A 27,113-nucleotide genomic window follows, 5' to 3' on the forward strand; every position below is an offset into this window, starting at 1 on the left:
TTTTTAATGTATGTACAACTTTGATCTATCATTTGATTTTTTTTAATTATACCTTTTTTTATCAACTGGCAATTTAGTTTAGTTATCTCTAAAAATTTCTGGCAACACTCATGATGATATCGGAAGGATTTTATCGGACAATGTGAAAGGGAAAATTGTATCCGATATCGGATATCGGCTATCGGCGTCCGATATCCGATATCGGATCGGATAATGTGAAAACGCTCTTAGAGACAGAGAAGACACCACGAACAAAATCTGTGCACCAAGAGCGGCGGCCGCGGCGCGGGGCAGCTAGTGAGTCATGTCATCGACTCACCGCTATAGAGGCGACACAACGACGTAAATTGGCGCCCGCCAAAAATTTTGCTCGAAGCCACAGCTCGAAACAAGTTTTAAAAATGATTAGGTTAATTACCGATGAAAAGTTATTCCTTTGCACTTTGCCGAATTACTTGAATAGGCATGACGACAGTATCCATAAATGTTCGAATTAGTGTTTTTATGGGAAAATGTATAATATATAAATTAAAAATAGTGACTTAAAATATTAAAAACATTAAGATTAAAGAGATTAGCGGCCTTTACACGCAAACTCTATCGCGCGTTCTGTGGATCGTACAGGATTACGCGCGGGAAAGCCTGCACGCTCAATCGCTCGCGATTACCTTTGAATTATCAATAAAATAAAACATTGAAATTCTGCAGTCGGCCATTTTGACTGAAACACGCGTGACGTCACGTCTACGTAAACAACTCACAACAACTTCGCGGCAGGTGTATTTTGTTGTTATGAATATGCTGAGAATACGCATTTTTATTTATTTTCTATTTTTTCACGTATGCTTTATCGACTCAGAACAGAAATATAATTGCGAATTCACGAATATGTGGTTCGGGTTTCTCTGCGTCAAATTTATACAATCATTTCATATTATTTTCTCACTTTAAACAATTACTATAGTCGAGCCAATTTAATAGGCAACATTTGACGTCTATCAATTTTATCTTCCAAGAGAGGTAACCTGCTTAAAAACATCGATTAAAGTGAATTAATCGATACGGATTTGAAACATTTGTAAATCGAATTTATTAATTTATGATGATTTTTGTTCACAAGTAATCAATGCATTCGATTCTAGATGTCAGATCTCGATTTTTAGAGTAACATCTCTGGTATTTAAAAAGAAAAAAGGTTTATTGACACAAAATTGTAGCGACGTCAGTTCTTCAATTCAGAAATTGTTTATTATGTTTAGAATGGTTCATCAGTAAAATGAAATCTTAAAATTACTTGTATCGGTCATTATTATTATAAATATGTAATCGTTATTGAAAAAAGTTATGCAAATGTGCAGATCTAACAGAAAGAAATATCATGTTATTCTATGTTGTCGTTACTAGGTTACGTTGTTGAATTTTGTTGAACTGTCAAATGTTGCCTATTAAAATGGCTCTACTATAACACTTTTTTTGGGTATTATTTTTATGTAGATTCACATTGCAATACTGCACACCACTTATAAACTTTGAAATTAGATTCTATAACACTTTATAATTAAATATTTGTTTAATTTTACTTCGCTATGCATACAGATAATTACGTATTTACGTAAGAGTGACGTCACGCCTACGCCATGACACCTGCACCTGTGAGCTGTTTTAGCACAGTTAACAAATATTTTTTGAAAAATGGCTTTTATCTTCGTTAAATTTAAGTATATTAGCGAAATATAGGGTTTTTCTTGTTTAATAAACGTATACACACATTATGGAAGAGGTTTTGAAAATCTTTCGTCATGCCTATTATTAGTGCAATATCGTAACACACTCAAGGGCATATTTGACGAGTTCCATGTTTTTTTGCTTTAAAACTCTACTTTTAAAACAAACAAGACAAGAACTTGACCATCGCGCTAAAGCGACCACAAAGCGACTGAGTGCAGTGTGGCCGGTTGACCTCTGTTGAGCGGAATCTATGTGATGTAGGCGGTGTCTCCGCAGCTCCGCTATACATTGTAATATTATCTCAATGACTGTCATCCATTTTTCGATCACGATCGAAAAAAAACATAATATAGGTACGATTTCGAATTTCGAACATGGAATATTTTTAGTTTTGTCACAGGTTTTGTTTTCATTTTAATTAATTACACGTAAAATAGATCATAAACATATAAATAAAATTAAAACAATCTAATGAAATGCGGTTTTAAACCATTTTTAAACGGACTGTTCAAATTTCCGCGCTAAAAAAAGGGATGGGGGAAACTTTATCTGAAAAAAAATCTGATTCGATCAGCTAGTTCAATTGTTATTTTTTTTTTACTGTGAAGAACGAGATATCTATAAGTTGTGCATATCTATAATTAGATTTTTAAAACGTATTTAAGATTGTTTGAAGTACCTATATAGTATTTGTACTATTTTTTTCTCCTTGTTATTTTTACGTAAAAACAAGTGAATTGAAAGAACTGGGCGGCCGGGAAATAAATTATAATTGGGCAATACAACACCAAATTAATAAAACACCGTTCTGTAACTAAATAAATTTATTATGAACTAAGACTTAGATGATAACATTAACTTGTGCAGAGTGATCCGTCTTTCTACTCATGTGGTGATACTAAATTAATTATTCTTTACAGTCCGTAGTAATTCCTTAAAATATTTCACTTAACAATTATTTACATTAAATAGTTTAACTACAATAATTACCACGTTACATTTTGCAGACGACATCTTGTTAATTTACGACTTAAATAAACCCCAAAAATAAATACGCAATACGTAATCAACGTATGTTTATAAAATCTATGTAGCATTTTATATATTTTTTGATAATTTTTAATCATTGTACCGTTATTACACTAAATTGAGACTAAATTCAAAATTCGGGATTGGGTGCATCGATGGCGTATCCGCATTTTTGTAGAGCGATTTTTATTTCAGGGAACACTGAAGCATCTTCTATTGTGGCGGGAAGTTTGATGCGTTGTGAACGCGCCATTTTTGCAATGGCGCCGCGGAGCGCTTTTCCGGAGCGTGTGCGAGGAAGCGCGGGAACTGCGATCGCTTTTCTGAATGCCGCGATTGGGCCGATAAGATGACGGACGAGGGCAATCAGCTCTTGTGTTACTGTGTCTTCTGCTACTATTTCTTCGTCTGTAAACAAAATATGAAAATTAAGAAAATGTCTCGAAGTCGAAAAGAAGAAGAAATGGAATTGTAAATTAGACACTGAGTCTGAAGGTAAGTCATTTTGTATAAATCATACATTTTTCTATCAATAAAGTCTCATGTTTCCTATAGAAAATTTGTAGAATTTTACCTAATTTGACTAACTAAGTACTCATACATAAACATAATACCTACATAACAAAATATAATGTTTGCTGTATATTAATTAAGTAGGTACTTAGCTATGTTTGTATATTTGTATAACTTTCTATTTTCTAATTACCTACCTACAGCTAAGCCACCTAATCTGCAGATTGTCTAATCCTTGACAGCTAGAAAATTAACTATAATTATAAACTGTATGCAGTATGATGTTAACAAACCATCCTACGTATTTATATTCATACATTAGTTAGGTAGGCGGACGGTATATCGCCTAAACATTGAGTGAAGCCTAGTAATGGCGGCGAAACATCCATGTGTGTGTGCCATGTTGCCATGGCAACAGCTGTCCTGTTGACAATGGCGGCTGTATTTTTTTCTATAAATTTTGACGTAATAATTTTGGCATTAAAACATAAAAGAAATAACTTGCTTCCCTGTGGAATGTAATCCCTCGTGTTTTGTTATTTAAAATTGTACTGTTGCGACACCATTTAACCACGCAAGACGGCATTTTAAATATTTTTTGTGAAACAGTGACGCAGTTAATCAGTCGGTAGTTCACGACGTAATGGCGGCCGACTAGCTTACTATGGTGAGAGTGTGTGCGTGTTTATTGTCTTTACACGATCGCTAGCTTACTATGGTGGCTGCACGTTGTTTGTTCGTAATACGGCGTCCGTCTTTTTTATACGTCCATGGGTATACCGTAACACAAGTATTTTATACTTATCGCGGCACCAGTCTCTCACAAATTTTAGTGTTAAGATATTATAAAGGTTAATAATGTACCTAAGTATGTGTTGATTGTTCATTTGTGATGAGAAAATTAATATTTATAATTTAACTAGCGGTCCGCCCCGGCTTCGCTCGTGGTACCTACATGTTTAAACTATCCTATCTCTCAAGTTGAATCGAACTGCACATGGTGTGCGTGTATTATAATCGGTTAAGTGGTTTAGGAGTCCATTGAGGACAAACATTGTGACACGAGATTTATATATATTAAGATTTATAACTAACCATCCTGTGGCGGGCGCATCACATACAAGCACAAGGGCACGTCCCCCTTAGTGGGGTCCGGTGCGCCGACCACCACCGCGTCCGCGACCCGCGCGTGCTTCAACACCACGTCTTCTATGGCTGCGGTAGAGAGTCGATGACCGGCTACGTTGATGACGTCATCAGCTCGAGCGACCACCCATACAGCGCTTTCAGCGCTTATCCAGCCTACGTCTTGTGTGTCGTAGTAACCCTGCAATTTAGAAACAGAAAAATCAAAATTCAATTCGATTACAGAGTCTACAATACGTAATAGTAATGGGTATCGATATGAATTTGAAGTCTAATTATTGTTGGTAAGTGAAACATGCTTAGTAGAGTTCTGCGTTTTGTTGTAGTCCGTACTTAGTCGTTATTTTATTGCAATCATGAAAAAAGGGACTTATTGTATTTTTAATTTTTTACTATTGAACGTGAAAATCTTTATTTGATTAAAGTCAATTTTACGTTTTAGCCGATAAAATTATTGTTAAAAGAAAATTTAATAATAAAAATACACCAATAAATCAAAATAACTTACTGGATAAGTTTCGAAGTATACTTTCTTGAATCTCTCATCAGACTTCCACAATGTTGAGGAGAAGCCAGGAGGCAAAGGTAGTTTCGATACTAACCGGCCGACTTCCCCTGACTGACATTCTGAACCATCTTCTCTGAGTACTCGTACTGTTAAATAATAGTCAAGTATGTCGTTATGTTTCTTTGCGTATTGTACATGTTGTTTAAATTTTAAAAGGACTTTTCCGCATTCAGAAATTAATTCAGTGAAATATTTGATGAACGTAACATATGACGCGGGCGTTACGGAGAATGGTTAGCCGCGTCTTGTTTAACTTTTTAAATACATCCTATATAATGCTATAATTATACAATTAAGTAGGTAAGTCATTGAACGTAGATATTAAGAATCATTTTTATACTAAACCATTAAAAAACCTCGTCTGAAAGGCCATCAATTTTCTCCTGCAGGACAATCATTTACAGCTTATAATTAAAAAATTCTGCAGGAAACCAGCAATTCTTTAATATTTGGCGTGAGAAGATAAGATACTCACAATCATATCCAGGCACAGGGTATCCTGAAGAATGGGGCCTAATCGCATTGACCCCATAACCAAGACAGGCTGCTGTGATAGGCGAGCCCGATTCTGACTGCCACCAATGGTTCAGAACTGGCACGCCGAAGATACGTTCTGCCCAATGCTGAAAATGTTAACGTTTTTTAAGAATTGTAAGTACCTACATATCGAATTTCTTCTATAGTAATGTTGTCATCGCTCAACTGTCTCTTTTTTATATTTACTTCTATTCCTGTTATTTTAGGGCCGATTTTTCAATGCCCAGATAAACAGCTAGATAGACTTTATTCTTCAGTTAACAAAATATTCAATTTTTCAACAGACGAATAGGACGTATCTATCGAATAACTACGTTATTTGAGGAATAAATCTATTTGCCGCTCCAACGGCCAGATAGCGCGCTATTCGACGGTTAGGCGTTTGAGTTGACTACTGACGCGTCAAATTTGGGATATTTTCGTATGTCATATCATAGAGCGTAGAATTATTAACAATTAAACCTCTTTTTATATAATTATTATCAATTAAAATCATATTGAAATTGATGTTTTTGATAGTACTGATGACCATGCCATTGAAAATTTGCCGAACGCTGCCTTTAAGTATGTCGTTTCCATCTTAAAATATATAAATTGAAACACAAATTTAACCAAACTCTTTACTCGAATCAAAACAACAATCAACAATCATAGAAGACAAGAGCAATACAAGACGTAAGTCATAATGACGGTTGTTGACAAATTGCAAGAGTTGACTCTATCCCGCTCTAACCTGACTAATTTAATATGTTTGTTTCGCCACTCCGAGAGCAGAGCTGCCAATATGGAAATATTTGGTCAGATAGTTGTTCATCAAATAAATCACGATTGAAAAATAGGCGAGCCGTTATGAGTTAGATAAATAATTGAATAAATCTATTCGAGGGGTAGTTATTAGACTGTTTATCTCGGGATTGAAAAATCGGCCCTTAGTGCACAATAAAGTATTTTTGTTTGTTTGTTTGTCATTTATTCAAGGTCTAAATTTTTCAATATCTATCGAATATCTCATTCATATAATCTTTGTAGTGGAAAGATAATACCTAATAGAGGTTTTGACAGAACGTTTCTTACGGTCTGATCAATGCTGAATGTTTATTATATGTATAGTTAGTATGTAGTAAAACTAGGCTAACAACTAAAACTAAACTAAGTATAGCGATTTTTAAAAATTATTGAAATTTGCATGAAAATATTATATTTCGTTTGATTTTTAATAATTACGCGGACGGATGTTTTATGTTATACGGCGTAGACAGGAGATTTTATACAGTATGTTTATATACCGCATAATAATAAGTTTTTGTTATTTACATACAGTCATTCAAACCTCGGAACCTCGGAACATAATTTATATGGTCTACCGTCTACGTATTATTCGACCAAGCCAACTAGACGCTCGGGTCACGGGTGGAATGCGGCCTCCCCGCCCGCTTACCGCCTCAGGTACCGCGTTCGCCTTAGTACGGTTCGCAGCATCGACGCAGTAATACGTTTCGCATCGCTAATTATTTCTGTACTTTTATTGTTAAATCGTTAAATCTTGTTGTTGACTGTTAAGTTTTTTGTTGTTATTTGTTTAAGTTTTTACTGTGTTTATATTCATAGACAGCCCTCGAAATGGGGAAAAATAAGACTATACATAGCGGAGAGCGAACAGTGATATTGCGAGTTTTACATTTTTTTGAAGAAGAAAAGCGGAAGGGTGTTTTCGTAATTCCTGTAGATCAAGCAATAAAAAGGGCATGCGCTGCTACTGGTGTCAGTAAAAGTACAATCACGCGCATAAAAAGGGAAGAAAAAAAGATTAAGCAGGTAAATTATAAAGGGTAGTATTTAAACGAGTGACTGTAATTTAAAGTTTTAATTATCAAAAATAATTAATTGGGAATAAATAATTAATCTAATACATATTATAAAGGCGAAAGTTTGTAAGGATGTATGGATGTATGGATGTTTGTTACTCTTTCACGTAAAAACTACTGAACCGATTACAACGAAATTTAGCACACATATAGAGGGTAACTTGGATTAACACATAGGATAGTTTTTATCCCGGAAATCCCACGGGAACGGGAACTATGCGGGTTTTCCTTTGCAAACGCGGGCGAAGCCGCGGGCGGAAATCTAGTTAATAAATAAATACGTGAGCGACTGACTGCGAGCGATGAAAAATTAATAGATCAGCAACTAACAAACATTAATTTGCGTTACATAAAATACAAAATGAGCAGCTTCATAATATTTGAGCGACCTAATATTAATTGTTTGAGTGACAAAATTACGCCTTGTATTATATTCATTATTTGGCATATGATTTATTTATACTGAGTGGCATTTCATCTTAATCGAGGTATTTCGAATAGAAAAATCACTTTGAAAAATACTATAATGGTCAGAGTAGGTACTATCAGTTCAATTTGTTTTTGAAAGTTTTATCAAATAACTAGTTATTTGAACAATTTATTCTAGTGTTTTAGTCGATGTCTCTAGATGAGCGTAATTTAGTCGCTCACTTAGTTAGTTCTATAGCTTTTAATTTATCAGCGTAGGTGAGGGTTGTTAGTTTTATTTTTGGACTCATTTTAAGCCAGTTTTATTACACAGTAAGTAAAGCGATGTTTCCAGGACAACGATAAAAACTTATGATAATAAAAATTCTTCAAAGCTATGCGGCGGTTAGCTTTATGACAACGACTTACTTAGTCGTTGTCATAAACTATAAAAGGCTTATTAGACCACCCAATTTTTAGGGACCCTAACCCTAACTAAGAGTGGTGTAATAAGACTTAGGGAGTTAGTGTCCCGATTTAGGGCGATCGGGTCTGCCCGATCTGCCTAGCTCCCTAAGCGCCCTGCAGATTGGGTGATGTAATAACGTTTAGGGCGGTTAGGGAGCTCAGTTGCCGCGCGACTGTTGCGTGGAGTGGCTGCTTTTGTAAGTAAGGTGTCACCAAACTTCCCTACTACAGGTTTATATAACTTAAAAGGGAAGTTCCAAATGTTTGTGATCACACCGCCATGTTAACAAATAAATAAATTGTTTAAATCAATTGTTTATTTAATTGTTTTAAAACTCAACAAGTGTTCAAATTGTTCTGCACCTACTCTAATTAATTCATTAAAACTCCCGGTTCAAGCACGCTTAGTATTTGCATATTTGAAAGCTTTTCACGTAACCGCAAATACTCTTTCACCCAGATCTTTCTCTTCTTTTTTTAATATTTGTTATTGCGTCAACGGTTGCCACTGCTACAGCAACTTTTTGAAGTTTCGATACTGACGGCGGCATAATGTAAAATGCAACAATACGTTTATCTCTCTAGACATTCGCGTATAAACTGAGTTAGGGCCCAATTCGCAGAGAAGTGTAATAAGCGCCACACTAACTAGGGAACACGCCCACCCTAGATGCAGGGCCCTTCATATCGGGTAGTGTAATAAGCCTTTAAAGCTAACCGCCGCAAAGCTTTGAAGAATTTCGATAAAGCAAACAATAGGTAATGTATTGTTTACGTTAACAATACATAGTAAACACGTGCAAGCAATAAATACCGAAACCTTTTGTTTTGACACTCTTTCAAAATGACTCATTGACAAACAATTTTATGTTACTTATAGAAGTTGAGGAAACATTTCTATAAGTAACTGTAATATTGCCGAATTTTATTTGAACATATTAGAACATCTGAGGCTTTAAGTCATCATTTAGTCTTCAGTCTTGCCAATCATGTTATTTTTGTTTACAGACAACATCGTCTTCGCCTACTGCAACAACAAGTTCTGAAGTGAAAATACCAACTCCAGGAAAGAAACGCCGCCGGCCACCTCATAATAAACTTGATATCGATGACTTCACAATTTCTTCTATAAGAAATATAATAAACAGTTTCTATACAGTAAAAAAGGAGGTGCCGACATTAAAAAAAATTTTAGCCGTTGCAAAGAGGGACTTAAATTTTCCAGGACAAAAAGAGTCTCTAAGGAAAATTATTACTGAAAAATTAGGTTATACTTTCAAAAAATGCTCGAATAAAAGAGATCTAATAGAAAAACCAGAGATATTCGACCAAGCCAACTAGACGCTCGGGTGGAATGCATGTACATATTTATCTATCTTTTGATTTTTAAGTACAGAAGTATGCATCCTGGTTTACGCGGGAAAATCATTTAATCGACTGCCACGTGAAAGAAGTCGTTGGCACAGCTAATTATAATTATCTAATGTGTTTATTAAGGCACTACATAATGTTCCTGGCCAAGTATATTTAAAAAGAAATTACCTACACTAATATAAGTATGTAAATTATTTAACATGATGTAGTCTAATGTCACAATGATATCACTTTTTTTTAACAAAACATGTCAGAGGCCAAAGTTCGGAAAGTGTCAACAATTAACATAATATGTAGTATATAAATCATCGTCATCGTTTATTTGTAATGATTTTTTGTATACTTTTACAAACGTGGACTTACATTAACTACGTAGGTACATATTGTAACAGAATTTAGTGTGACGGAGCTAATTCTGTTACATTTTTTTTACAGCATTTATTTAACTATTTATGATGATTTACATGTATGTAAAAACGTGCTATATATTATTGCACGTTTTTATATTTTTTTCATATATTTTTTTCTGCACATAATCTACCCTTGATACTTACTTAACTACTAAAAACCAATCGTTTTTAATTATACTTATCAAAATTCATAAGGCTTCATTTGTTGGTGACGATAAACTTGATTATAAATTCATTTTAATATATTGTATGTAGTAGTTATAACTTTCCGTTTTTTTTTTCAAAATTAAAAAAAAAAATACGTGTGGCACTCAGGGACTGCCGCGGTAAAGCTATTGCATGCCTTCAAGCTACACCTCCGTGGTCGTCGGAATGAGGTTTTTTCGTTACGGAATTTCTCGATTCGGTCCCCGCGCTCAAGGCCCGCGATAGAAGCTATGCAATAGCTTAAAAAACGAAAGCAATAAATTACATGCAAAGTTAATTACATGGAAGCAATGACTAAAGACCGTCAAAACAATGATTAATTATCCAAACACGAACTTTGCTCTTCCTTTGTCATAATGAAAAATTACGTCATTTCTTTTTTAATTAAGTTAAATTAAATAACTTGAAACTCTTCATTCACCCACTTTTATTTTTTGTAAACTATTCACAGGGTGTCCCGCCGCCGTTGGTACTATGCTCAAATAGAGCATATAGTTTAGCACTATAAGTCTGGGTTTAAAGCTAAACCCAGTCTGGGTTTATTTGAGGTTTTGTAATAAGACGGTTATGGCAGTGAATACAAAACAAACTAATACTGACTCTAGTCTCCTGGTCGCAATGTTCACCAGCAACAAAGATAGTCTTCAAAGATTTAACACAATATCTCCTCGCGTATTTCCCATTAGGATCAGCTCGCTTCAACACTCTGCACACTGTGGGAATCGTGAAGAGCGCGTTGACACGGTGTTGTTCGATTATCCTGGTAACAAATGTTAATTTTTTAAAGGTTTTTATTGGTTAAACATGAAACTTATTATTACCATAGAAAACCCTAAGGTAACTACTTACTACTGGGGATTTTTATCATTTTTAAATATTTTCAATCTTTATTATTTATTGACGCAGATACAGAATACATAGTAGTAAAATAATATTGCATTCAAAAAATATTTCTTAATTTTCAATTAATATTGCCAATATCCCATCCATATACATATTTATTCCTATCATTCACCAATCTATATAAATGTTTTAATTCTAACCTAAAATATTGGCCAGGATCCGGCGTCCTATCTGGTTTGCCTTCATACAGCACAGACGTCAGACCAGCCAGAAGGGGTCCGTAGCAGATGTACGAGTGTCCGACCACCCAGCCGAGGTCTGACGCCGCCCACCAGACGCCACGCTTGAGGCCATAGATTGAATGCATCGACCAGCAGACGGTAGCGGCGTGACCGCATGGCCGTTGCAGACCTTTTGGGTCGTCTGTTGTGCCTAAGAAATTCAAATTTATTAATTTTGATTCATAGATAACATAAAATCTTGATAATCATAATAATAAAATAAGTCTCAGTATAAAATTCAGTGCTAAAAACTAAACTCTTTGGAAATTTTGGTAACCTGACAGCAAAGTTTATATGCGCTTGGAAGGTTATTAGAATCAAAGTCCGTATTTATGAAAGGAGTATTTAAACGTAAACATTTGAATTATTTGATAAATATTCAATTAAAAGTAACAAATAACTAGATTTAAAATATGTGGTAAGTACCTATTTGATACTGGAAATATTATGATTTATTCCAATTAAGTATATTTTGATTAAATGAAATTCAATCAAAACAAATCACGTAACCAATTAAATTCGATAAATATCTTTTATTTTCTAAACATTATTATTCTTGATTAGTACTTTGTATCCAAAAACAATTTTTACATTTTCCTCATCCATATAAAACTCGAAATAATTATAACTATTCCTTCTATTTTTTTTTACAGATTCGTATTGAATTAACCGCATGCACTTCTATACCCATAAAAACTTTATCAACCGATTTATTTTTTATCGCGAAGTTTTATAATGAGCGCTAAAATTACCCTGTAAAATGATCTAAGGCCGAGCACACGTATCAGAAGTGAAACATCTTTGGCAATATTCAAAGATACCAAGATCGCCTTACTCTATGACGTGCGGTATTGCCATGACGCGACCTTGAAATTTTACTCTCAACGCGCCTAAAGAAATTTCATTTCAAAAAATAATCCTATATTAATATCTACCTGATGTGTACAAAATATACAAAGGCTCATTAGCCTCCAAAGGAACGCAAGGTACAGGATCACTTTCCATAGCTTCCTCCCAACAGATATCCCTGTCTTTCTCCAGGGGACATTCTAGGACTCGTCGTCTTTGGTATATGATGCAGCTACGGGGCTGGTGCGAGCTTTGGCAGAGCGCTTCGTCTAATATGTCCTTATACCTGAGGAAATGATACAGCTTTTTTATTTGGCAATCTAATATTCTAATTAGTTAAAACTACTGATTTTTAGGAGGACGTTAACATTATGTGGATAATGCCGGGCTGCGCTGGCGCAAAATTATCATCATTGATGACTCAGTCAGGTCATTCATATTTTATTATTATTTATTTATTCATTTATTCAGGAAAACATTTCGCTCGCTCGCTCGCTCGCTTCAGCCGTGGGACGTCCACTGCTGGACAAAGGCCTCCCTCAAGGATTTCCAGTACGACCGGTCACCGGCGGCCTGCATCCAGCGGCTGTCCATCTTGTGGGAGGTCGTCCCACGCTTCGTCTTCCCGTTCGTGGCCTCCATTCCAGAACCTTTCTGCCCCAACGGCCATCGGTTCTACGGGCTATGTGCCCCGCCCATTGCCACTTCAACGTGCTAATCCGGCGAGCTATGTCGGTGACTCCGGTTCTCCTACGGATCTCCTCATTTCTGATTCGATCTCGTAGGGAAACTCCGAGCATAGCCCTTTCCATAGCACGTTGGGCGACGCTGAGCTTGTGCACAAGGCCCAGGGTTAGAGGCCACGTCACTGTTCCGTAGGTCATCACTGGTAACACACACTGCTCGAAGACTTTAGTCTTCAGGCACTGAGGGATTTTGGACGAAAAGATGTTCTTTAACTTCCCGAACGCTGCCCATCCGAGTCGGATTCGACGATTGACCTCCTTCCCGAAGTTGGAAAACATTTACAATTCTTAAATGGGTACCTACTAAACATTTAAAAAAGAAAAAAAAAATACACTTAAAATCTAAAATTGAATTAAACAAAAATGAATAAAAGAAATGTTCCCTGAACCATAACGCTGATATTCTGCCAAGACCCATACCATACCCGTACCATACATAAAAATATATAAATACTATAGATAGTGTGAAAAACAATATAAGCATATATAATAGAAATAAAGTAAGTATATACAATAAAAAAATAAATAAAAAACTTGAGCGATGTCAAGGGACATTCAGATGGAACGAAGTGTTAAGTTAGAGAGAGACAGACAGAGAACCACGCGCACGCCGCACGGCTTACAACTCTAGTAAAAAGTGTCGTGACAACTTTTCGTAAGAATTTTTTCCGTCTAGCCCCCTTTCACAACGCGCGATAAGGAACTTCGTTCCAATAGATAGTTTTTGTATGGGCTACTCTTTTATTGTTGCCAGAAAGTGAATCCTAGAATAGATAGACGGGCAATTTTTTTAGGTTTAAGGACTAGAGTGCTATATTTGCTGCATAACTCTGCATTTCTCTACATAATGGAACAGGTGAGTAACTTTTAGTTAGACTTATCAAACATTTCAATACTGCTCTAAATACCTTATAGATTTTATTTATCCGATACGTCTTGTATCTAAGAGGGTTTGCTAAAAATCATCCCACTCGTTATAATTACATAAAATGCAGGATCCGGAAGCAAAATTATTATCATCATTAAATTTTTGACAACACATGGTTGTTTAAAGTTTTTGGTGATGGCATTTGAAGTTTTAGGCGATTGCCGATATGAAAAAAGTTTGTTTCATATTTCAATAAAATAATTTATTTTTGTATATTTTAGTATCTAAGTCTGTTTAGTTGTATTAAAGAGTAAAATAAATAAATAATTGTAGGATAACAGCTTACCTCACAATCTTGTTGGGCTCTACACCACAACTTGCGGCAATAATGACTGTTGGTTCTGCGTGCTCTATCCTTGTGCTTAATTCTCTGGCAGCAAAACCTAAATAATTACATAATTGAGATAAGCCACAAGCACACCCCGGACACTCCATACAAAATTATCGTTTTGACAGTCACACTGTAGATACTGCAAATGTGTGTGTTAACGCTTTATGGTTGGCACATTTGTGACTAGCGTAAAAAAAATATTCGCGTTTTTCTGATGAAATACATCCGTAAACAGCACAATATCGGTAAAACTGTACATTATAGGGCGTGGAATTTGGGGGTAGTGGGGGGTGGAGAGAGGGGGGGTGGGTACTAGGAACTTCCCCTGTAAAGGGGGGGGCGCGAAAATTAATAGTTTTCGAGATATTTACAAATTAAGTTTTGGTCCGCCTAAAGCAAAGGGGGCGCAAAGTAAGGACTTAGAAAATTTTTGATCTAAAGTGAAAATTGTATAGGAATCATAAAATACATAATTTTTATTCAAAACGCTAAAATAAGCATGTTTTATAAAAAAAACTTTTTCTCTAAAATAAAAAATGGCCGAGATATTCGCCCTCAAAGATTGATGATAAAACCTAACCTAACCCTTTCCCTATCTCCTCATGTCTTTTTTATATTGTCTCAGACACTGCCTTAGCTCCGGCGCTACGGGAAGTGCAGCCCTTCCGCCCTTGCGTGACAAAGCACGGTCGCCCGTACTCCACTTCGCAGCTTCAGCTTATTGGTCGCCTTCGGCGACCAGCCTCAGCCGCTCCGCTCCGCACGGCTCCCGAGCTTTGTCACGGCGGGCGAGGGCTGCTCTCCCTCCGCGCCTCCGGCTTTTTACATACACTCTAGGGGTAGGGCAGACAAGACCACGTGGAATTCGTGGTTGACAGCTTCGGTTCTGTGGCAAGTCTTATGATAATGCAATGCTTATTTTAGCGTAACGTTTTTTAGCTAGATTCGGACTTTCGCAGCTTAATATTGAATACATAATATTCCATCATTGAAAAAATTTACATTTTACAATCCGTCATGTATCTTGGTAATTATCAAGTTTAGAGAAAAGTTGCCCCAACAAAACATGCTTTTATTAGCGTAATCTTTACGATAAAACAATAATAAATAGGTGTTATAATGATACCAACTCCATCAAAAATTTTCTAAGTCCTGCGCCCCCTTTGCTTTAGGTATTTTTTTCCAGTTCCACATTGATCTGAAGCAATTAATATTAATTATTACTTTACAATAATAGTTTTCAATACTAGTAATATTGCATTAGCTCTTTGATTTGAAATATGACAGATTTAATGTAATAGACATTAGTATGACCTGTAGTTTTTTTTTTGTTTGAGTGGGAATCGCCCTAAAGTCGCTTCTGGCACTCGCCGGCCGCTGCCGCGGCACGCTCGCTTCGCTCGCTCGGCTCGTGCGGCAGTTCAAATGTTAACCTAACACGCTCGTCGCTTCGCTCCTCGCTACCTATTTGTATGCTAAAAGTAAAAGTTTAATAGTTTTGTACAGTTTTAGGGCTTAACAGGAGTACGCACGAAACGATCTCGACTGAAAGGCGGCAAACGAACGGTAACTGAGAATGACGTCGTTATTGTTTTGTTCCACGGTACAAAGCGTACAATTAATATTGGACAGCGCTAGTCGTCCGCTAAACGGATGAATAAAATAAATTAGTCGTCCGATTACCGGATGAATAAAATAATTTAATCGTCCGATAACATCTATTTATCTATATAGTTAGGTTATCGGGGTTTCTTTAGAGAACTGCCGCACGTATTATAGGTTTTTTGTGGGGGGAGGAGGGCACACGTAGGTATTTGATTTTTTTTTGCGCGTCGACGGAGCCCCGCTTCGCGGGGCTCCTATTTCTGTGTAGTTTTTTTTTTAAAGAAACCTAACCTAACCTAACCTAACGGCTAACCTAACCTAAACTAGATTTTTTTTTGCGCGTCGACGGAGCCCCGCTTCGCGGGGCTCCTATTTCTGTGTAGTTTTTTTTTTTAAAGAAACCTAACCTAACCTAACCTAACGGCTAACCTAACCTAAACTAGATTTTTTTTTGCGCGTCGACGGAGCCCCGCTTCGCGGGGCTCCTATTTCTGTGTAGTTTTTTTTTAAGAAACCTAACCTAACCTAACCTAACCTAACCTAACCTAAAGGCTAACCTAACCTAAACCTAACCTAGCGAATTGAGGGTGAATATCTCCGCCATTTTTGATTTTAGAGAAAAGTTGTTCCTATAAAACATGCTTATATTAGCGTTATCTTTACGATAAAACAATAATAAATAGGTGTTAAAATGACACCAACTCCATCAAAAGTCCTGCGCCCCCTTTGCTTTAGTCCAACCCAACTAGCTTTAGTGTTAAAAGGTTATCTAGTAATCCGAATAATCGGACGATTAAATTATTTTATTCATCCGGTAATCGGACGACTAATTTATTTTATTCATCCGTTTAGCGGACTACTAGACACTTCGATTAATATTTTTGTTAAATTATAAATTGCGAATATTAATAATTTTATTTTATTTAATCTATTTTACAAAAACTATACTTAATAATAATTATTTTTAATGTTGTTGTTAAAAAATATACAAATTTCATAAATAAAATTTAAATTATAATATTTTTTTTGTTAGATAGAAATGTTTTACCTGAAATGAAACGCGTTTGACAATCGCTGTAGGTCAATTTGACACTGTCATAACAGTAAGTTCGCGCAAAGATAAAATGGAGTAAAATTTTCCGATTTTCAAAAATTCGTGACTCAAAAACAAAAAGTTTTCGCGCTGTGAAATTTCAGATTTAGGTTCCATAGGACAATAGCTAACCACAAAAAAAATTACGACTCTCAACTCCACGCCCTATAATGTACAGTTTAGCCCAATATCTAACCATTTTCTACGAAAAACGATAATCACAAATCCAAAATAATAAAATTACTTTAAGTCAATTTGATTAATGTTGTCAATCTTCGTTGCATATCGTCCTTGTAGAAAAATGTGGACCATTTATAGCCTGATCGTGCGGGGTGAGGTAAGTGTTTAATTTTGGCGGGAGGCGGAGAGTGTCCGTTCTGTAGCGTTTAGCTACTATTATGTATTCTGTGCCACAAGTATAAAAATTACATTAATTGAAAATATTAATTGTTAAAAATATAATATGAGGAAAATGTGCAATTACTACTTATTTGATATTTCGACTGGATTTCAAATAGATTCGACCGTTAGGTAATTTTCTCGAGGTGATACGCAGTTAGGACAGTTCATTTAATCTCAACTCTCAAGCCAAGCTGCACTTGGCCAGCGTGATGGATGTGTAGCTTGTACCCTCATAGGAGGCCTATGTCTCTGCAGTGGAATATGGGCTAATAATGACGATAGGTACTACTTATTCCCTACATATATATCAATCAAATAAAACCGGCCAAGTGCGAGTCGGGCTCGCGCACAAAGGGTTCCGTAGCAGCAAATATAATAAATTACAGTTAAATCAACCTATCTCAAAAACTATAAGAGATACTTTGATCAAACCAAAAATCGTTGAAAGAGTTAATTAGCATGCATCACCTCTATTTTTTTTAGAATTTTATACCCCGTAGTTATAAAAATAGAGGGGGGGGGGGACATACTTTTTACGACTTTGAGAGCTGATATCTCAAAAACCGTTCACTTTAAGAAAAATGTTTTTTAGAAAACTTTATATCATTTTAAAAGACCTTTCCATTGATACCCCACACGGGTATGTACATCGAAAAAAAAAATTTCATCCCTCAGTTACATGTATGGGGGGCCCCACCCCCAATTCTTTTTTTTACTATTTAGTGTCATATTTTTGTAGCGGTTCATACAACACATATTCCCATCAAATTTCATCACTGTAGTACTTATAGTTTCCGAGTAAATCGGCTGTGACAGACGGACAGACGGACAGACGGACAGACGGACATGACGAAACTATAAGGGTTCCGTTTTTGCCATTTTGGCTACGGAACCCTAAAAATGGCATGAGTGCCGAGCAAACGTATCAGAAGTGAAACTTCTTTGGCAATATTCAAAGATACCAAAATCTTCACCTTACTATGACATGGCGGTATTGCTATGACGCGTACTTGATAATTTTACTCTCAAGCGACTAAAGAAGTTTCACTTCAAATTAATTTAGTTCAAATTAAATTAGTTCAACAAACCCCCAAACACGACGGAGTGTATGCCACCAACTCTGTTAGTGGCTAACATGGCGATAACTGCTTCGGGGATTAGTGGCATGTAGATCACCACGCGAGAGCCACGCGTCACGCCGAGGGAAGCCAGCTTGCCAGCTAAACGGGATACCTAGGTAAATTGTTACGAGTTGTAGTTTTGGGCTTACCTATCTTAATATTTTCAGGACAATTTTCACACACGGCACGATATGATCTCATACCTACTAAGCTTTTGCTTGTGTTATGGAAACCAGATGGCTGATAAACATACATATATAATTTTAAATAAATACTTATATAGATAATTAACACCCAGACACAGAGCAAACATCTATAATGTAAATTAAATAATACTATGCAGAATAAAATTATCATAATATTATTATGTGGATATTTCTATATTGACGGCATTGAGGTATTATTACTAGAGAGGGCACCACAAACAAAATCTGTGCGACAAGCGCGGCGGCGCGGGGTGGCTAGTGATATTCTGCCTCTTATTTCTTATAAATTAAAACCAATCAATGTAACAAATAAATATTGTTCATCTTATTAAAAAAATATGAATAAACTTATCAATTAAAACCAATCAATGTAACAAATAAAAATTGAGTTTGAGACGATTGACTCTAACTCGTGTTAAAAAAAGTGTAGTAGCGATGTCCTCTCTAGTACGTAGTACATGTAACTCAATGATTGACGGTGTATCTATGTAAACATTTCCTTCATGCTTGAAACAATAAGTATTTTACCTTGTTTTTTTTTTTTTTTATTGGTAATAGGGAAGCGCTTGACCACAATCTCGCCTGATGTTAAGCTGAGATGTGGTCTAAGATGGAACGCGCTTCCCTAGAAGGTACCTGTTCACTCTACGCTTGAAGACCCCCATATTGTACTCGTCGGGGAACACAGACTCAGGAAGCATGTTCCAGTCCCTCGCGGTTCGGATAAAGAATGTGGAACCGAACCGCTTAGTCCGGGTACATGGAACGTCCACCATATGGCGATGCCTAGAATCTGTGCGCCTCGACGATCGATGGTAGAACGGGGATGGCGGAACGAGATCGTGCAGTTCCGCAGCGCACTCTCCAAAGTGTATCCGATAGAAGACCGATAAGCTGACCACTCTGCGGCGGTGACCGAGGCTTTGGAGCTTTTTGCCTACTAGGTCATCGTCGTTTATGAGCCTCTTGGCACGCCTCTCTATCGCCTCAAGCGCCTCCAGCTGGTACTTGGCGGAACCGTCCCAGAGGTGAGAGCAGTATTCCATGCACGATCGGACTTGTGCTTGATAAAGGTTGAGCAACTGTCCCGGGCTGAAATACTGTCTCACCTTCGCCAGAATTCCAAGCTTTTTAGAGGCTACTTGGGCTTTAGATTCAATGAAGGAACCAAAGTTCAGAGTGGGCGTTAAGGTGATACCAAGAAGCTCGATTTCGTTAGTTATCGGCACGGACGAAATTTTTACAAATTTTACCAACAAGGTAAAATACTTATTAGTTACTAGCGGTCCGCCCCGGCTTCGCCCGTGGTACATATTTACGTTTTCTCTACATAAAAACCATCCTCGTACTTCAAGGAATATAATAAAAAAAGAATTATCGAAATCGGTTCAGCCGTTCTCGAGTTATGCGCTTACCAACACATTTTGCGATTCATTTTTATATATAAGACTAGCGGTCCGCCCCGGCTTCGCCCGTGGTACATAATATTTACGTTTTCTCTACATAAGAACCATCCTCGTACTTCAAGGAATATAATAAAAAAAGAATTATCGAAATCGGTTCAGCCGTTCTCGAGTTATGCGCTTACCAACACATTTTGCGATTCATTTTTATATTATAAGATTACATAGGTTATAGAGTATATAGTATGCTGAGGTTGTTTTTGTGTATTTTTTATATAAAATAGATCATTTCCTAGGGGACTTTTTGAATAGGTATACAGTGCTTTACGTATAATTACTCTAGTTAAATCTTTTTAACTCTCCACAGTTGAATTCTTACCTGATTCTGCAAATCGGAATATGTTATTCTCTTGACTGTGTCTGTGAGGGGGGAGTCGTGCACCAACGCGACCTGGTCTCCCCTTCCGTTTGCTACGTGTCTGTCCACTGCGTTATAACATACTGACATTTCACCGCCGACGAACCTAAAATCATTTTATTGCAATTTAAGTACATAAATCGAATAATCTGAATGTTAGAATTAAGTTTTAAATAATAGCTATCGTCTCGTCTATATTATGTCGTAGGCAAATTGTTTGATTTTGTCATATACAAACAGCGACGTAAGTTTAAAAAATCTCAGCATTTTGTGTTACAAATGAGAAATACAAACAAGAAGAACCACCAACATAAATCAAACTATGAATTAATCACTGTAAGTAGATAAATTAACATCAGTGGTGGATACCAGCAGGTAGAGTAGACTGAATTCTGAAGTCTAGATACATATTTAAATGCAGCCTTAAAATTCACAATCGTAACCCAATATTTATTTATTATTATTTCAATTAAACTACAGGCGACAAATCAGTAAATCCGCAAATTACAAACCATTTCGTAAAGGGTGGGTTGCTATCATCCAACACCTGATCCCAGGGCCTGGTCCAGTCCAGCTCCTTGCCAACATCTGACCAAAACGCCTCGGGGTCCTCCAGGGACCTCCGGTAAGCGGCGTGGTACTCCGGCGTCAGGTCATTGTCCGCTGAAAATGTGACGAAAAAATGTATGTTAATTTTGCATAAATTTGCTATTAATAAGAATATTTAGGGAACGTGAAAACAATGAGAAAATTCCATAATTTTAAAATAATTGAAACAAAGGAATAATTGCGCGGTTCAGGAGAAATGGCGTTAGGGTGCTTTTCCGTCAGAGATGTGCTATGCAGCTATTCTGCAAACTTTTAATACTGCTGCTTCGCAGCCTATAGCTATTAAAAGTTCACAACTTTGTAACCATTTCCACTGATGACATTCATAGCACACATCCTTCCATTTAAAAAACACATCTTAGTTTGCGTATAACATCTGCTGGCAAAACAAAATTTTCGGAGTATACAGGTGTCCCACTATTGGTAGGTATACTAAGCTCAAAGGAGGTTATAGTTTTGTATAAATTGAGTTCGTAAAAAATACTTATAAAATTCCAGACGCATTTTTTTTTCAAATAGATGAATTCTTAAAACTCTATATGTACATTGTACACCCATAACAAGCAACCCGCCCAACTTTGCCACCGGTATACGTAATACGTGAGCTATCGTTTAAGATTATGTTTTCATAGACAAAATGCTCACATTAGCCGCCGGCTGCGCCAAGCTAGAGAAGAAAACATGGATTTTCAGGAAAAATTTAGCAAAAAACTTTTGACGTAATTTTGTTGTTTTTGTATTTATTACATGATCAGAGCATGCAAAACTACAAGTCCCTTCGTATACCAATAGTGGGACACCCTGTATGTATATATGTTATACATTGACGTCAAGTTTCTTACAATAAGGACGTCATTGACCTTTTATGCTAAAAAGTTGTATTGATTACTAACTTTTGCCCGTGGCTTCGATCCCATTAGGTTTCGTCATTTATGATTACATATTTACTTGCCCTTGACAACGTGATTGTTAAATTTTATGATGACTCGGTAAGTAGGTACCTAGGTAAGTGAAAGACTTATGGGGTACGTAGGTACCTAACAAATAAACAAACATTTTTAAAAGTTTTTAAAAACCTAATAACAGTGTTTTTAAAAACCTAATCTTAATCTTCATAAACATACTTATATAAAGAAAATGGTGGAGGTTCCTAATTCTCAAGACTAATTTTTAGGAAAAGATTAAAATTAGAGGAAAACCCAGGATCCACCATAGACTATCAACGTTACTTTTAAAAGACCATCTCTTGAACTGTATAATGGATGTAAGTTTTTATCCAGTATTTTTTCCGCGGGACTAGTATGGCTATAGTGTCATGATATTATTTCTATATTTTCAGGCAATTTGCACGGACGGACTTTGTCGTCTTTCCAATTATCCAATATCTATAAGTGGCCAATGTTTTCTATACTTACTCACTAGTAAGTATCGAGAATTTGTTCATTTCTCTAAATTTTTCTCTTTTATAAAACATTTGAATGCTTAATAAATATACCCACTAATATTATAAAGCTGAAGAGTTTGTTTACTTGGTTAGTTGGTTTCTTGAACGCACTTATCTCAGGAACCACACGCCCGATTTGAATATTATTTCACTGTTAGATAGTCTATTTATCGAGGAAGGCTTTACGGCATCACAAAACTGCGGGCTAGAGTGATATAATGTCAAATTAAAAATAATAAGCATACTTAGTTCGATGTCAAATGTTTCACTTTGATCTACCAGACATAGATATCCTGATTTTATATGAATAATTTATGTGTTTACGTCCTTATTTACATCAATGATATTATATATACAATTGGTTTACATCGTAATAAAAACTAATTATGTAATTTAACAAAGGTACCTATATTTTTTTACCTCTGACCAAATTTATGGGAAATATCGAAGAATCTTAATAAAAAAAAGGTTAGGTACCTACCTAATATAGCGTAATTTTGATTAAAAAGATAATTTCGCTTTTTGTTTTGGCTCAATAGAAAACTATAAAAATTAATTACATATACATATATTATATGTAATGTAATGTAATGTAATCATAATGTAGTTATTAGTTAACCCGCCACACGCTCCGAAGGGAAACTGATCATATACCAAGGCAAGCCTTAGACTGGAACCCCCAAGGAAAGCGTAAGCGTGGTCGTCCTAAACAAACCTGGCGGCGGACAGTCATAGACGAAGCCAAGAAAATCGGGAAAACCTGGAGCGAAATCAAAAGAGAAGCTCTCGACAGAGACGCCTGGCGGAGCACTGTGGATGCCCTCTGCCCCAGCTAGGGGACACAGGAACATAAGTCAAAGTAAGTCAGTTAATCGTTGGAAGGAAAAAGCTAAGCATATAATAATTCTCATAGGTAGGTAGGTATGTACTTACTTAATACATCGTGTAAAATATATTATAGGAATTGTGCTACAGCCCTTTGATTATTTTGTGTTTATTTACTTAGTTGCATGTTTGTGCAAAAACTCAAAAAAAAAACTATAAAACCGTTTTTTTTAAGGTCGGTTGGTAGTTTACCTATTCCTGAGTGACAGAGGTAAGACCATTTTGAAAGCTAGTTAAATACAGTAAAACAAAAAAAAAAGACACGAAATTTACATAACACGTGTACACGTGACATTGCATTTTATATATGTACTTAATTGGTTTACATATTTTCTTCTATAAAATACAAGTTATTTCTACAAAGATTCATCATTCATGAGATTATGATTGTAAGATAAAATCAAATATTTATTTATTCAATTATACTTTTTCTAGAAGGACTTTTGAATAGTTATACCTACTTAAATCTAGGTATAGTTTTACTGTGGTTAAGGAAGCAGTTTATTAAGAGAAGAGCCGGCAAGAAAGTAACTATGTATTTTGCTTTTTTAAATTTTGTCAGCATCATTCAATGATAGCTATCTATAGTTTAGTTAAGTATGAAACTATATAGATATTTCATATACCTAACCTATTAGAAAACAGACCACGCGTCACTAAAATTAAAACTAGAAAATGTTATGTAATACCTACCTACCTAGAAAATGTTATGTATAATATTAGAATTGCCCCAGTCCATTGGCACTTTTAAAGAAAAGTACAAACTCATTTATTTGTAACAGAAAATTCATGTCAATTTACTGAATAAGTTAAAGCTAGAACAATAAAAGTTTGACACGGAAGCTGAAAGAATTCGTTGGAATCAAATTTAATGGTTAATTTAAAAGTAAAACTGACTGCGATCTCTACCCACTACAACGTATAATACTATTACTGTAATAGACATGTAATAGAAAGGTTTCAGGCAAAAAAAATATATTTTTGTTGAAAAGTTCATACTTTTGAATATAAGTACGGTCATCGTTACAAAATTCTGTGAAATGATACTTTTTGTAGATAGTTACGTAGTGAAAAAACATATTTGATTTTAGTACTTCCGTAATCCGTATTCCATAATATAAAATGACTAGTAGGTAGATATAAAATTAAAATCATTTAATATTCTTGGAGAGATTTTGCCCATCTTTAGTCTTCAGTCTCATGACTATGCTTACTAGATCGTTCCGTGACCGATCAGCACTATCACGTGGCATGGCATAGTAGAGCGTGTTGCTTTCCGATAAGGAACCTATAATTTATTTCCTATTATGGAATGTGTCAGGGTCCGGTCATAGTACCTACGTTATAGTGGGTAGAGACGGTAGAGTCCTTTAGGATTATTACCTAATTATATTCCTTTGTCTAATTAAAACTGAAACTTTCAGGCAAAAATACAACAAATATGGAGTACTTTGACCTCAGAAGCTGGAAAATGTACCTGTGCCATTTGTTTTATTTAAAAGTAGGTACCTTGTACCTGAATGTACCTACACACTTTGATAGTACCATTTAATTAAACGTTATATGTATATCCTAAATCCTTTAGCTCCATTCTAAATTTATTAAAATCAAAACATTCTACAAAAAAATGTTGTGTGGTTTTATGAAACCACGGTAAAAGTGAAACTTAGGCACAAAATTATCGTATTTGTACGATAATTATCGTACGGTTCCGAACACTGCTTTATACCTAGGTACTCGGCAGCCGACCGTCACGCGACATGCGCTACACAGACCAAAAAGTTTGAGACGATGTAATAAAAGTTTCACTTTAAAAACCTTTCCTTCTGCTTTCATTATTAGGTACAGTTTCATCACCACCATCATCTTAATCTCTATTTACAAATCTGTAAAGTATGGCTCAAACGCTTTTATAAATGGACCATCACTCACCAAAGCTCTCCAGATCCGCGGCTGTTACAAAAGATTTCTTCTTAAGTTCACTAATCGAAGCCTCGAATTTGTTCTTTTCAATTTTAGAAGCGACGGACCCTTCTCTTTCTTGATACATCTTAACGCGCGTCAGTCGCGATTTAAAACTATTTTTTTATGGACACCACGGTTCAAGTCACCAATGTTAACTGTATATTAGTATCCGATCGAGTCGTATTCATAATACATCATTTATATTCTGTATATGAATGAGGGACCTATGAACCCACTGAATTATTGAACAACTTACTGAAAAGAGTTTGACGTACACCGATTTTTAAAAAGAATTGTATCATAGATAGATCCCCGATAAAGCGTAGGTACTATTTAAAATGCTAACAAATACTAAAAACGTTCCTTCGATCCGTCCGTTTATATATCTGGTAATAAGTATACAACATTTTTAATTATTTAAAAGGATATGAGACGCATAGTAAATACTTAGTTTTATAACCACTGGGGATAGAATTGGGCCACGCTCGCACCGGGGAAGGTACCACACCCTCACAGAATATCGGCGCCATAGTGACAGTTTACTGTCGCGTTCCGTACGGTGAGTGAGGGGTCCGGAGGCCCACATCCCAATCCCCTCCTATCCCATCCTTATCCCTACATCCCCTCCAAATCCTAGTTCCTTCCTAATCCAATCAAACAAAATAAATATGAAAGCGGCTTTATCAGGTTGTGTACCCCAGGAGGGTACCTGCATAGGCTGTGCAGGAGAATCCCTCCCTCAGCGTTTAAGCTGGGGCAGCCCGTCGTACTCTGGGGCGGGCATAAATCCGCATCCTACAACATCAAGGGTCAAAAAAAGTAAACGTGCAACATCCTTTCGTAAAACGCTTTCCGTGGATTTCTGCAACATCAGGGGCCTTCACAGCAACTTAAACGCCGTCCATCACCATCTTGAAACGGCTAAGCCAGCTCTATTTTTTCTAACAGAGACTCAGATTTCTCCTCCTTCAGACACTGCTTACCTTACTTACCCAGGCTTCAAACTCGAACACTCGTTCGTGCCACGTGCCGGTGTTTGCGTGTACGTTAGGAGTGATATCTGCTGCCGTCGTCTCACCATCCATGAAGCTGACGATCTATCTATTATCTGGCTGCATATTGACTTCAGGGATCGTACCCGTATTTATGCCTGCCTTTATAGATCTCACTGCGGAAATACCGGCACTGACAAGCTCTTCGAACACGTGCAGAATATGTCCGATAGAATTCTGCAGCAGTACCCCTCCAGCGAGCTTATAGTACTAGGTGACTTCAATGCTCACCACTCTGACTGGCTCGGTTCGCGGGTTACCGATCATGCGGGGAAGACGGTCTATAACTTTGCCTTATCCTATAGTCTTACGCAGTTAGTCTCTTCACCTACACGAATACCAGATATAGACGACCACAGCCCCTCTCTACTGGACTTGCTGTTGACTACACACCCAGAAAACTACCAAGTATCGGTTGACGCTCCAATTGGATCGTCTGATCACTGCCTGATCCGTAGTGTAGTGCCCGTCGGTCTCGTTCAACGGCAAGGACAGGCAGCCTGCCGCCGAGTTTGGCATTTCAAATCAGCGGATTGGGATGGACTGCGAACTTTCTATGCGTCCTACCCATGGAGCCGAATTTGCTTTTCAACGGATGATCCTAACGACTGTGCCAGTTCTGTTGCCGACGTGGTCCTGCAGGGTATGGAACTCTTTATTCCATCCTCAGTAGTGCCCG

General features: G+C 36.5%; 2 protein-coding genes across 2 annotated transcripts; one reads left to right on the forward strand and one right to left on the reverse strand.

Moving 5' to 3' along the window:
- Positions 1 to 2,626: 2,626 nt before the first annotated feature.
- On the reverse strand, positions 2,627 to 25,550 carry LOC149479612 (acyl-CoA synthetase short-chain family member 3, mitochondrial). Its single transcript, XM_089708069.1, has 12 exons — positions 25,350 to 25,550; positions 20,992 to 21,142; positions 20,441 to 20,585; positions 18,420 to 18,564; positions 14,187 to 14,283; positions 12,313 to 12,512; positions 11,297 to 11,528; positions 10,854 to 11,013; positions 5,460 to 5,607; positions 4,925 to 5,070; positions 4,366 to 4,597; positions 2,627 to 3,165 (listed from the first exon to the last, which is right to left on the reverse strand). The coding sequence occupies exons 1-12, from the start codon at positions 25,465 to 25,467 to the stop codon at positions 2,888 to 2,890; spliced, it is 2,052 nt and encodes a 683-aa protein (XP_089564195.1). The 5' UTR covers positions 25,468 to 25,550; the 3' UTR covers positions 2,627 to 2,887.
- Positions 6,969 to 11,015, forward strand: LOC149479613 (uncharacterized). The gene is made up of 2 exons (XM_089708120.1): positions 6,969 to 7,336; positions 9,271 to 11,015. Exons 1-2 carry the CDS (start codon positions 7,142 to 7,144, stop codon positions 9,601 to 9,603), a joined length of 528 nt encoding a protein of 175 aa, XP_089564246.1. The 5' UTR covers positions 6,969 to 7,141; the 3' UTR covers positions 9,604 to 11,015.
- Positions 25,551 to 27,113: the final 1,563 nt, after the last annotated feature.

The sequence above is a fragment of the Colias philodice genome, chromosome 20, assembly GCF_061535455.1.
Source record: "Colias philodice isolate Cphi_HAF_F1 chromosome 20, ilColPhil1 Martin Lab GWU primary, whole genome shotgun sequence".
Classification (NCBI taxonomy): domain Eukaryota; kingdom Metazoa; phylum Arthropoda; class Insecta; order Lepidoptera; family Pieridae; genus Colias; species Colias philodice.

What these genes read in the sequence shown, in the direction of transcription:
- LOC149479613 (XM_089708120.1), top strand. Translation starts at nt 7,142, where the DNA reads ATGGGGAAAAATAAGACTATACATAGCGGAGAGCGAACAGTGATATTG. An exon ending in AAGAAAAAAAGATTAAGCAG is followed by an intron (nt 7,337 to 9,270) that starts GTAAATTATAAA and finishes TTTTGTTTACAG; the next exon opens with ACAACATCGTCTTCGCCTAC.
- LOC149479612 (XM_089708069.1), bottom strand. Translation starts at nt 25,467, where the DNA reads ATGTATCAAGAAAGAGAAGGGTCCGTCGCTTCTAAAATTGAAAAGAAC. An exon ending in CCCTGTGCCTGGATATGATT is followed by an intron (nt 5,071 to 5,459) that starts GTGAGTATCTTA and finishes ATTATTTAACAG; the next exon opens with TACGAGTACTCAGAGAAGAT. An exon ending in TATACTTCGAAACTTATCCA is followed by an intron (nt 4,598 to 4,924) that starts GTAAGTTATTTT and finishes TCTAAATTGCAG; the next exon opens with GGTTACTACGACACACAAGA.